The sequence below is a fragment of the Cervus elaphus genome, chromosome 28 (genome assembly GCF_910594005.1).
Source record: "Cervus elaphus chromosome 28, mCerEla1.1, whole genome shotgun sequence".
NCBI classification, from domain to species: domain Eukaryota; kingdom Metazoa; phylum Chordata; class Mammalia; order Artiodactyla; family Cervidae; genus Cervus; species Cervus elaphus.
The window spans coordinates 18,295,899-18,308,484 of NC_057842.1; the positions used below are offsets into that span (position 1 = coordinate 18,295,899).

At 37.6% G+C, this 12,586-nt stretch overlaps 1 protein-coding gene across 1 annotated transcript in view; it reads right to left on the minus strand.

Annotated features, from left to right (window-relative positions):
• Positions 1-12,586, minus strand: part of TMEM30A (transmembrane protein 30A) — a 38,006-nt gene that overhangs the window by 11,375 nt on the left and 14,045 nt on the right. The window contains 2 exon segments of the mRNA XM_043889869.1: positions 2,366-2,473; positions 4,584-4,691. Of these exon segments, the coding sequence (XP_043745804.1) occupies positions 2,366-2,473; positions 4,584-4,691 (216 nt within the window).

Below are 12,586 nucleotides of genomic sequence, written 5' to 3' on the forward strand. Positions count from 1 at the left end.
ACCATCCCAAAGAAAAAGAAATGCAAAAAGGCAAAACAGTTGTCTGAGAAAGCCTTACAAATAGCTGAGAAAAGAAGAGAAGCTAAAGGCAAAGGAGAAAAGGAAAGATATACCCATCAGAATGCAGAGTTCCAAAGAACAACAAGGAGAGATAAGAAAGCCTTCTTCAGTGATCAATGCAAAGAAATAGAGGAAAACAAAAGAATGGCAAAGACTAGAGATATCTTCAAGAAAATTAGAGATGCCAAGGGAACATTTCATGCAAAGATGGGTACAATAAAGGACAGAAATGGTACGAACCTAACAGCAGTAGAAGATATTAAGAGGTGGCAAGAATATACAGAAGAACTGTACAAAAAAGATCTTCATGAACGAGATAATCACGATGGTGTGATCACTCAACTAGAGCCAGACATCCTGGAATGTGAAGTCAAGTGGGCCTTAGGAAGCATCACTACAAACTAAGCTAGTGGAGGTGATGGAATTCCAGTTGAGCTATTTCAAATCCTAAAAGATGATGTTGTGAAAGTGTTGCACTCAATATGCCAGCAAATCTGGAAAACTCAGCAGTGGCCACAGGACTGGAAAAGGTCAGTTTTCATTTCAATCCCAAAGAAAGGCAATCCCAAAGAATGCTCAAACTACCACACAATTGCTCTCATCTCACATGCTAACAAAGTAATGCTCAAAACTCTCCAAGCTAAGGCTTCAACAGTACATAAACTGTGAACTTTCAGATGTTTAAGCTGGATTCAGAAAAGGCAGAGGAACCAGAGATCAAATTGCCAACATCCACTGGATCACTGAAAAGGCATGAGAGTTCCAGAAAAATAGCTACTTCTGCTTTATTGACTAAGCCAAAGCCTCTGACAGTGTGGATCACAACAAACTGTCAAAAAATTCTTAAATAGATGGGAATACCAAACCACCTTACCTGCCTCCTGAGAAATATGTATGCAGGTCAAGAAGCAACAGTTAGAACTGGACATGGAACAACAGACTGGTTCCAAATAGGAAACGGGGTACTTCAAGGCTGTATATTGTCACCCTGCTTATTTAACTTATATGCAGAGTACATCATGAGAAACGCTGCGCTGGAAGAAGCACAAGCTGGAATCAAGATTGCCAGGAGAAATATCAATAACCTCAGACACGCAGATGACACCACTCTAAGGCAGAAAGTGAAGAGGAACTAAAAAGCCTCTTGATGAAAGTGAAAAAGGAGAGTGAAAAAGTTGGCTTAAAGCTCACCATTCAGAAAACTAAGATCATGGCATCCGGTCCCATCACTTCACAGCAAATAGATGGCGAAATAGTGGAAACAGTGGCTGACTTTATTTTGGGGGCTCCAAAATCACTGCAGATGGTGACTGCAGCCATGAAATTAAAAGATGCTTACTCCTTGGAATAAAACCTATGACCAACCTAGACAGCATATTAAAAAGCAGAGACATTACTTTGCCAACAAAGGTCCGTCTAGTCAAAGCTATGATTTTTCCAGTAGTCATGTATGGATGTTAGAGTTGGACCATAAAGAAAGCTGAGTGCATAAAAATTGATGCTTTTGAACTGTGGTGTTGGAGAAGACCCTTGAGAGTCCCTTGAACTTCAAGGAGATCCAACCAGTCCATCCTAAAGGAAATCAGTCCTGAGTATTCATTGAAAGGACTGATGCTGAAGCTGAAACTCCAATACTTTGGCCACCTGATGGGAAGAACTGACTCACTGGAAAAGACGCTGATGCTGGGAAAGATTGAAAGCAGGAGGAGAAGAGGATGACAGAGAATGAGGAGGTTGGATGGCATCACCGACTTGCTGGACAGGAATCTGAGCAAGCTCTGGGAGTTGATGATGGACAGAGAAGCCTGGTGTGCTACAGTCCACTGGGTAGCAAAGAGTTAGACACAACTGAACAACTGAACTAAACTGAAGGCTTTTCTACCCATGGGATTTCCCAGGCAAGAATACTGGAGTGGGTTGTCATTTCCTTCTCAAGGGGATCTTCCCAACCCAGGGGGTGGAACCCGAGTCTCCTGCATTAGCAGGCAGATTCTTTACAGCTGAGGCCAGGGAATTAACAAAGCAAAAATCCCAATGATACTATAAGAAACAAGCAGGAAGTAACACGTCCTCTGGCTGCAAGAAATCATTAGTCTATGCAAATTCCAGAGGAAAAAAATTTAACTAAAACGCTCACTGAACAAACTAAAAATGACAAGCAGTATTTTAATTTCATTTAACATTTTAATATCTATCATTTCTTATTGAAATGAGGATTGACAGATCTCACTGAAATGAGATAACACAATTATCACATGTTCTTAGTTATTAAAACACCAGTTTTATGTTCTATCACTTTACTTACAAGCAAAGCACTAGGATCTCCATTTAGTTGACCATCATCTCGAGATTTCACATAGCGACGATGGTTTTGATAGAAATTAGACAGTCCATAATACATAAACACATTGCCCTAGAGAAACAGAAAAAATGTTCATATGAAACTATTAAGTATAAAGCTTCATTCATACATAAAAACTATGTAATTTGGACTAGTTCAAAACGTTGATAACTTAAAACGCACTGGGGTGAATTCTGCCAGAACTGGAAATAAAGTTAAAGAAGGCATGCTCCAAAAAATCCAACAGTAAACTTTGAAATACCCTGAAAGACTTCAAAGATACCTATTTACATTAAAGCAAACAAATAAAAAAGCTCTCATGGAATCTATTAGCCTAATTTTATCTACTTTCAATTTTAAATTGTAAAGTAATTGTCTGCCAATTAAAATCCATGAATAACTTTTGAAAAATTTTTCTGTAATTCAGATTGGTCTTTATCCAACTAGCACCAACTTTTCAAAAGATATAATGGTCAAGCTTTCATTTATTGCTCAAAATAAATGTTGAACTTGAATTGGGACATGGTAAATTCTTCAACAGGATACTACATAATGTTAATAATGAACAAATTTATAATTAGTAAAGTATCTAAGATAATAGAAGTCATTTTATAATAATCAAGCAAAATAATGTATGCAGTGGAGTCAACTTGGAAAAATCCTAGGAAAGAAGAGTAACCTACATACACTATAATTATTTAGAAGGTGCCATGAAGTCATGTTAAATGACTAAGATTTTTGGAGGTGGCAAAAACATTAGCTATTTTCTTTCTCATTGCTACCTCTACAATCTGTAATCTATCCTTGATTAAAAGGAATTCAGAAAAGAAAAAAGATGTCAATAACATTTTGCTTTATCTGATCTGCTGTTTTCATATATATAATCATTTATTCAAGGCTTGATTTTTCAATGTCAAGTATGCAAACTGTCTCAGTCTATGTAAAGAAAACATTTATATAGAAATCTTTTATTTATTTATTCATTTATTTCATTGGCTGATTTCTGTTCTCTGAAAAGGTTTTAGTTCAATTCAAATTTGGTTTGTAAAAGAATACAGAACCCACAAAAAAATGAATCTGAGGACAATCACCTTTGCAGAAGAAAAGTTCTGAAACCCTAAGTGTTTCTGAATGGGAGAGGAAACTAATAGAGCTTCCAAATCATTATAAGTCTCTTCCATGTCTTTAATTCTGCCTGTTTTGACAAAAGTAGAACTTAATGCATCTTTACAGTTTGTCCATCACATTAAAAAAAATCAAACTTTTCTGATGTTTTACATTTATGTTATTTCTGCTAAAACAAAATAATTAAATTACTGTCTTTTCTCTGATTTATTTTTATAATTTTTGAAAAGGGAGCTTTACTGTCCATTATCTCAGTGCAAGAGCATCCATAACCACTAGATGGCCACCATCTACCAGGGACCTCAAAAGTCACCAGTACCTTTAAGAAAATCTAAAGCATAGCTGCAAAAGTCCAAAAAACTGGCCTGTATTAAAGTAGTCTTGCTCCCTGAAGAATAAAACAATACTTTTTAAAAGTTCAGTTTCCAGGTAAAGGAGAGCACAAATTGGTCTAGCCATGACTACTCTGAATCTGTGGGTCCTTCACCACCTGGCTCAGTTTCCAAGAATGACAGCTGAGCGTGAATGCAAAAGGCAGGCAGACCACGCACGTGCGCACACACACACTGCATACCTTGTGCAGTTTTCTAACTGCTTGTCAGTAAGGTTTTACCAAGTGTTTGCACATATGTTAAAGCATCATATCTGATTAAAAGATGATGCAATTAAATGTGTGAATTAGTATTTATTTTCTACAGTAAAAACTGTTGGTATTAAAAGTAGTCAAAACAGTCTGAGCAATAATTTTTTAAATACAAACATATGTAGATAGAATCTTGATACAAAAGTGATTTGTACAGTTATAAAATTTTCCAGAAACAGAATAGGTTTCAAATTTTGCTTATAAAGTACTAACTAGAATAAACTATTAATGCATTTAATTATCAGAGAGCATAATTTGCTAACTAAACAAAATAATCTTCCTCAAAAGTGTAAATAAATTAAAGCTCTAAATAAATTAAAGCGACATGTCAACAAGAAAATAACTAGTTAAAAAAAATTAATATCAATATTTTTTAAAGCATGGGTTTTCGAAGACATTACTTAAAATACAGACCTCAAATGACTGTTCCAGTGTGAAGTTAATGGTACAAATACAAGGCGTCACATTCGGAGACAAACATTTATAGCAGGGACTGGAAGGATCTGTTCCGGTATAATCAATCTGCAAGAGAAAAATATAACTAAGCATACTTCCTTGGAGAAAGTGAATACACTCTGAAATAATCTGCTATCAGATGGAAAAATGAATCTGAGAAAGCAACCACAGCCCAGAAAAAAATCTTTTGATAAGGTCATCTATTAGACAGTGTTAGCCTGTAAAAACTGGAAAGGGTCCTGTTATCCTACTGGCTCACCTCTCCTTTTTCACAAAGAAATACATTTATGCATAAAATCATAAATATAAAATTCAAATTGCATGATGTATTAACTTTTAAATAGCTATGAAGTCTAAACAACTTTTCTGTCATCTCAGCTTTCCATGGCATATTTTCAAATTAAATAAAGCAAACAAAAAACTATCAGGTTTCTCAAGGGCTAACATTTTTAAAACTTGGTGTTGGATAACTAAGAATCTGTTTTATCTCTGTCCTGGGTCCTGGTTAGTTCAGTTTACTTGCTCAGTTGCGTTCGACTCTTTGCAACCCCATGAATTGCAGCACGCCAGGCCTCCCTGTCCATCACCAACTCCCGGAGGTTACTCAAACTCATGTCCATCGAGTCGGTGATGCCATCCAGCCATCTCATCCTCTGTCGTCCCCTTCTCCTCCTGCCCCCAATCCCTCCCAGCATCAGGGTCTTTTCCACTCTTCGCGTGAGGTGGCCAAACTATTAAGAGTTTCAGCTTCAGCAGCAGTCCTTCCAGTGAACACCCAGGACTGATCTCCTTTAGGATGGACTGGTTGGATCTCCTTGCAGTCCAAGGGACTCTCAAGGGTCTTCTCCAACACCATAGTTCAAAAGCATCAATTCTAAGGCACTCAGTTATCTTCACAGTCCAACTCTCACATCCATACATGACCACTGGAAAAACTATAGCCTTGACTAGACGGACCTTTGTTGGCAAAGTAATGTCTCTGCTTTTTAATATGCTGTCTAGGTTGGTCATTATGTTCCTTCCAAGGAGTAAGTGTCTTTTAATTTCATGGATGCAATCACAATCTGCCATGATTTTGGAGCCCCAAAAAATAAAGTCTGACACTGTTTCCACTGTTTCCCCATCTATTTCCCATGAAGTGATGGGACCAGATGCCATGATCTTAGTTTTCTGAATGGTGAGCTTTAAGCCAACTTTTTCACTCTCCTTTTTCACTTTCATCAAGAGGCTTTTTAGTTCCTCTTCACTTTCTGCCATAAGGGTGGTGTCATCTGCATATCTGAGGTTATTGATATTTCTCCTGGAAATCTTGATTCCAGCTTGTGCTTCCTCCAGCCCAGCATTTCTCATGATGTACTCTGCATATAAGTTAAATAAGCAGGGTGACAATATACAGCCTTGACGTACTCCTTTTCCTATTTGGAACCAGTCTGCTGTTCCATGTCCAGTTCTAACTGTTGCTTCCTGACCTGCATATAGGTTTCAGGAACCTCTAAATCCTTTAAAACTTCCCTATTGATAAAGAGTCTGTTTTTGATAAGCGCCTTAATTCACAGGAGTTTGTGCTAAGGCAATGGGACAGGTATGGGGCCAGTCACCAGAAAGACCAGATGTGACTAGGGACTTTGGCCCAGTCCAAACTCTGGAAAGAGGGAGAAGGCTGGAGGCTTAGTTCTCAGTTGCTCAGTGTTAGTTAGTGCTAGTTGCTCAGTCGTGTCCAACTCTTTGCAATCCTGTGGACTAAAGCCCACCAGGCTCCTCTGTCCATGGAATTCTCCAGGCAAGAATATTGGAGTGGGTTGCCATCCCCTTCTCCAGAGGATCTTCCTGACCCAGGGATCGAACTTGGATTTCCTGCACTGTAGGCAGATTCTTTACCAACTGAGCCACCAGTGTTTAATCAATCATGCCTTCATCGTGGAATCCCAATGAAAGCACAGGCCACCAAAGCACAGGTGGGCTTTGGGTTGGTTAGCCTATCGACAAGCCCTGATTCTCAGGGAGAAGGAGTGCATGAAGCTCTACATTCAGGACCTCACCAAATGTCTCTTTGTTGAGCTGATCCTGATTTATATGATTTAAAATAAAAGTATAATTATAAGTCTAGCACTTCCCTGAGTTCTGAGTCATTCCAGCAACTTAGGAAACCTGAGAGAAGTTACAGTAACCTCCCACATTTATAAGCAGCAGGTGAGAAGTGCAGGTGGCCTGCAGACATCTGAACTTGCAGCTGGCATGTGAAGTGAGGGCAGTCTGGGGGAGGGGGCCTTGCAGCTCCCGGATTTGTAGCTAGTGGCCATAAGTATGGCTTGCCTGGGAGCCTGACTTGCAGCTGGTGTCTGAGCGGTACTCAGATGTATTACTGGAGACCAAGCCCTTACACCTGTGGACTCTGACACAAACTCAGGTGGTTAGTGTCACAACTGAATTGCAATACACCAGCAGATGTCAGAAGACCTGACCTCACAGCCAAAATGAGAAAATTTTTTCCATTATATAAATTTTTAAAAATAGATTTTATTTTCCAGAGTGCTTTGAAGTTCACCGCAAAACAGTGCAAACTACAGAGTTCCCATATACTCCCTGGACCTACACAGACACAATCTCCCTGATTATCAATATCCCTCACCAGAGAAATGTACTCGTTACAAATGATGACCCTGTAATGTTACATCATTATCACCCAAAGGCAATGGTTCACCTTCAGAGTCACTCCTGGTGTTGCACATTCCACGGGTTTTGACAAGTGTGTAATGACATACATACACCATCACAGTATCATACTGAATAGTTTCACACCTTAAAAACTCTGCACTCCACTTATTCATTCTTCCCTCACCCCTAACCCCTGACAACCATGGATCTTTTTACTTTCTCCATAGTTTTGCCTTTTCCAGAATGGCACATAATTTGAAATCATATAGCATGTAGCCTTTTTGGATTTATTTTGTTCACTTAGTAATATGCACTTAAGGTTTATCTGTCTTTCCACGGCTTGCTAGCACATTTCTTTTTAGCATTAGAGATTATTCCGTTTTCTTTGTGTACCACAAGGACATCTTGGTTGTTTCCAAGTTTTGGCAATTACAGTAAAACTGCTATTAACACCCATGTGCGGGTTTTCGTGTAGATGTAAATTTTCAGACTATCTACATAAATAACAAAGAGTAAAAAAGGTGGATTGCAGTCTAAGAGTGTGTTTAGTTTTGTAAGAGACTGCCAAACTGTCTCCCAAAGTGGCTGTATCATTTTGCACTCCCACCAGCAATAAATGACTTCCTTTTGCTCCACATCCTCACAAGCATGTGATGCTGTTGTTTGGGTTTTCACCATTTTAACAGGTGTGCCGTGGTATCTCATTGTTGTTTTAATTTGTAGTTCCCTAATGATAATGTCAAGCATCTTTCACATGTTTACTTGGCAACTGTAAATTATGGACCAAATGTTTGGATCCCCCAAAATTCATATGTTGAAGCCCTAGATCCCAATATAATTTGGAGGTGGAAACACTGGATTTGGTTTACATGAGGTCATGAAGGTAGGGCCTCCACGGTGGAAGAAGAATCCTTCTGAGATGGAAAAAAATAGAGCAGAGTGCTTGCCTCTGGGCACATGCATGCACACTCTCTCAGTCTCTCTCTCTCGCCCCCTCTGCTGTGGGAGGACACAGTGACAAGGCAAGCATCTACAAGTCAGGAAGAGGATCTTTCTTCACTCTCTTTCAGGGTGAAGAATCTGAAGGAACTGAACCTGCCAGCACCTTGGTCTGACCTCCAATCCTCCAAGACAGTAAGAAATAAATGTCTGTTGTTTAAGCTATCTGTCTATACATTTTTTAAAATAGCAGCTTATGCTAAGACAGACTTTAGTACTGAGAAGTGAGGTGTTGCTTTAGCAAATACTCAAAAAGACAGAAGTAGCTTTGGAACTGGGAAATGGGTATAGGCTGGAGATTTGAGATGCATGCTAGAAATATAAACATTAACAGTGATTCTGGTGAGATCTCAGAAAGAAATGAAGAGAGTTAAAAAGAAAGCTTCCATCTCCTTAGAGAGCTAATAAATAAACATGATCAGTTAATAAAGAAACATAGATGGTAAAAGACCGCTTTGGTGAAGTCTTAGAAATGGACAGTTTAGTCAAATTCTCTGCCACTTTACTGACAAAGGAAAAAAGGTGATCCTTGTCAATAAAGTGGCAGAGAATTTGACTAAACTGTGATCCAGTGTTTTGTGGAATGTAGCACTTGTGGAAGGATGAAGCTGGATATTTAGATTTCTAAGCAGTGTTCTAAGAGTGGCTTGGTTCCACCTGACTGCTTATTAACAGTAAGATGGGAGAAAGAGAGAATGGACTAAGAAATAATATTATGCAAAAAGGGACCAAAACTTGAGATCTGGAAAAATTCTCAAATCTATCCATACCACAAAAAATCAGAAAGGTAATACTAAGGGTAACACTAAGCTGAACAACCATTCAATAAAGAGATGAGTGTGCATGTGGACCGTGAGCCTACTCGGCCACTCTAGCAGGAACACTGCCGTGTGGACTGAAGGGGAGAGAAGAGGAGCAAAAGGAAGGCAAGCTGAGGGACTGTCAGAGCCTACAGGACTGGCCCACAGAGCCCTTCTCTACGTAATGTGCTACTGATTCTCCAAAAGAAGAGAAGAATGATCCCTGAGATGACTTCTGAGACCATCAGGGCTACATCCTCATTTCATACTGGAGGAGGCGTTCAACAGACCGGCTGGCAGCAACCCAGAGCCTTGAAGCAGGACTTCTACCCCAGTGGGTCCCAAAGGCAGGGTGTTAAACCAATGAGGTTTAACAAGCCTTAAGAGGCTTCTCAAGCCATAAGATCTGATGATATTTGTCTTGCTAAGTTTTGAAGATTTGCTTGGAACTCATCACCCTTTTCATTTTTTTTTTTTCCCTTTCAAATTTGAATGTCTGTGCTATGTCTGTTACTTCACAGTATTTGGAAGCACATCTGGTTCCACAGGTTCACAGCTAGAGAGAAATTTTGCCTCAGGATGAATCATACTTTGAGTCTCACCTATCTGATTAAAATGATATTTAGAAGACTTGAAAGGTGATGCTGGAAACAGAAGAGATTTTGGGGGCTGATTACATGGAATAAAAGTATTCTGCATAAGCATAAGGGTAGAATGTATGAATTCAATGTGTCTCCTCAAAATTTCTATGTTGAAGCCAGTATGACAGCATTTTTTGGTGGTAGGCCTTTGGAAAGTAATCAGGTTTAGATGGGGTCAGGATGGTGAGGTCCCCATGATGAGATTAACATCCCTAATAAGAAGAGGAAAAGAAATCAGAGCTCCTTCTCTCTCTGCTATGGTGAGGGCAGCAGGAAAGTGGCCACCTGCAAACCAGAAGGAGGGTCTTCATCAAGAACCAAACCCATCAGCACCATGATCTTAAACATCCCTACCTCAAGGACTGTGAGAAATGAGTACCCGCTATTTAAGTCACCTAGTTTACATTTCATTATAGCAGTCTAAGCTGATGAGGATAGTGTATTATCTTCTTTGGTGAGGTCTTTTGCCTATTTTTAATAGAGTTTTTCACTTGCTTATTGCTGAGTATTAAGAGTGCCTTGTATATTTTGTTAACAGTCCTTTATCAGATATGACTTTTAACAACTATTTTCTCCCAGACTGGGATCTGTCTAATCACTCTTGTGATAAGAATTTTATCATGAACAACTCTAATTACCTTTACCTTAAAAAGTAAAAAAAAAAAAAAAAAGCCAACTGACCTTTATTTTTGAAACTGAACATGTAAATTTTCAAAGTGGATATTCAATTTCTTTTCATAATTGGAAAAAAAGGTTAAAATCTGTATACAGAAAATAAAGCATCAAATCACATCTAGGGAATGTAAATTAGTACGATCACTATGGAAAACAGTATGGAGGTTCCATAGAAAACTAAAAATAGAACTACCTTTTGATCCAGCAATTCCACTCATGGGGATATATCAAGAAATAAACATAATTCAAAAAGATGCACACACCCCAATGTTCATAGCACTATTTACAATAGCCAAGACACAGAAGCAACCTATGTGTCTACTGACAAAGGAATGGATAAAAAAGATGTGGTACATAAATGCAATGGAATATTACTCAGCCATAAAAAAGAATGAAATAACGTCACTGGCAACAACATGGATGGACCTAGAGATTATCATACTAAGTGAAGTAAGCCAAAGACAAATATTATACAATAACATTTATATGTGGACTCTAATTTTTAAAATGATAAAAGTGAACTTATTTACAAAACAGAAACAGACTCACAGATTTCAAAAACAAACGTACGGTTACCAAAGGGGAAGTGCTGGAGGGGGAGGTGCAGGGATAAATCAGGAGCTGGGGATTAACACAGACACACTACTATACACAGCAAACCAGACAACCAAAAAGGACCGACTGCATAGCACAGGGAACTCTACTCAATATTCTGTAATGACAAATATGGGTAAAGAATGTGAAAAAGAATTATTATATGTATAACAATTAACTGTGCTATACACCTGAAACACACTGTAAATCAATTATACTCCAACAAAACTTTTTTAAAAATTAAAACAATTACACCTAACTGCTTTTCAAAAATCATAAAACTGCTTAATAAAACTTCATTTTGTCAAATTCTGATACAACCTATTGAAATGTTCTCCATCAAAGCCTATTTACTAACAAAACTTTGTTTAGAGAAAATTTTCATTCACTGCAAATATCTAAGAGAGACTTGGCATGTAATTAAAACAAGTTAATAAGCACAAATCTCCTAAATGAAGACAGGCAAAGCATATATAATTTTTCACTAAACTTGAGGGGTCACAGCTTTCTACCTAGGGCTTATTCATGTAAAATATTCCACTGAAAAGTCAAATTTTATGATGTTGACAAGATGAGAGAAAAGATGAGACCATTTAGAAAAATAAACTATATGTAAAATCTATATTAAAATATATGAAAATTTTTTTCAATTTTTTGTTTAAAAATCTCTACACATCTCTCTCTTCTAAGTCTAATTTAGGATAAAAAAAAAAAATTGCCAGCTGGGCCTATTACCACATACGGTTTGCCTTTGAACAGAAACCTCTTAAACCACTCTCTTTCAAATTTTTGTTGAAGGCAAAGGGGGAAAGAATGATGATCGGTTGTGATTAAACAAAGATATATTCTTTATTTAATTGAACTAAAACAATAGGATGGAATATGAAATCTAATAAATTACACTACTACAGTATATTAAAACTTAAGTATTTTTAAACCAAGTATTGCTTAATATTAAATTACACTTCTACAAAATCAAAGGATAGCTATAACATTTTCATCATAATCTTTTAATTATACTTTAAATATACAAAAAAATTGCATGTCTTTGATTCCAGGAAATTCTGAAAGTAAAAAAAATTATCATTAACACTTTAAACCTTTCTATCTGCAACACATGACATGAAGTACAAGGTAGATGCAAAAGTAATATTTTATGTACAGTTTTTATTTTATGTACAGTATTTGTACAGTATTTATTTTATGTACAGTAATCCTAAGAGTATTACCCTCATTTTACATAAAGAGAACACATTCAGAAACTTGCCCAAGGATACACAAATAACAAGAGCTGGTGCTATGCTAGAAGCAAGAATTTTTGACTGAAAGTCCAATGTTTCTTCTACTAAACTGCTTCTTCACAAAAACAGTTCCCTTGGCCCTCCAGAAGACTACTTCATCAAAGATTAACACACAAAGGAAATAAGTATAATATTAAGTGCTAAACTGAACAGCAGAGGACAGTAAGTACCAGATGGACTAGTACTTTCAAAGAAAAGAGGATTTGAAATGAGCCATTAAAGGAAAAAAAGATGGAAAAGAGGGCCATGTGGAGAAGCATGAAGCTAGGACCCACAGGTACATTTAAGGACAATGA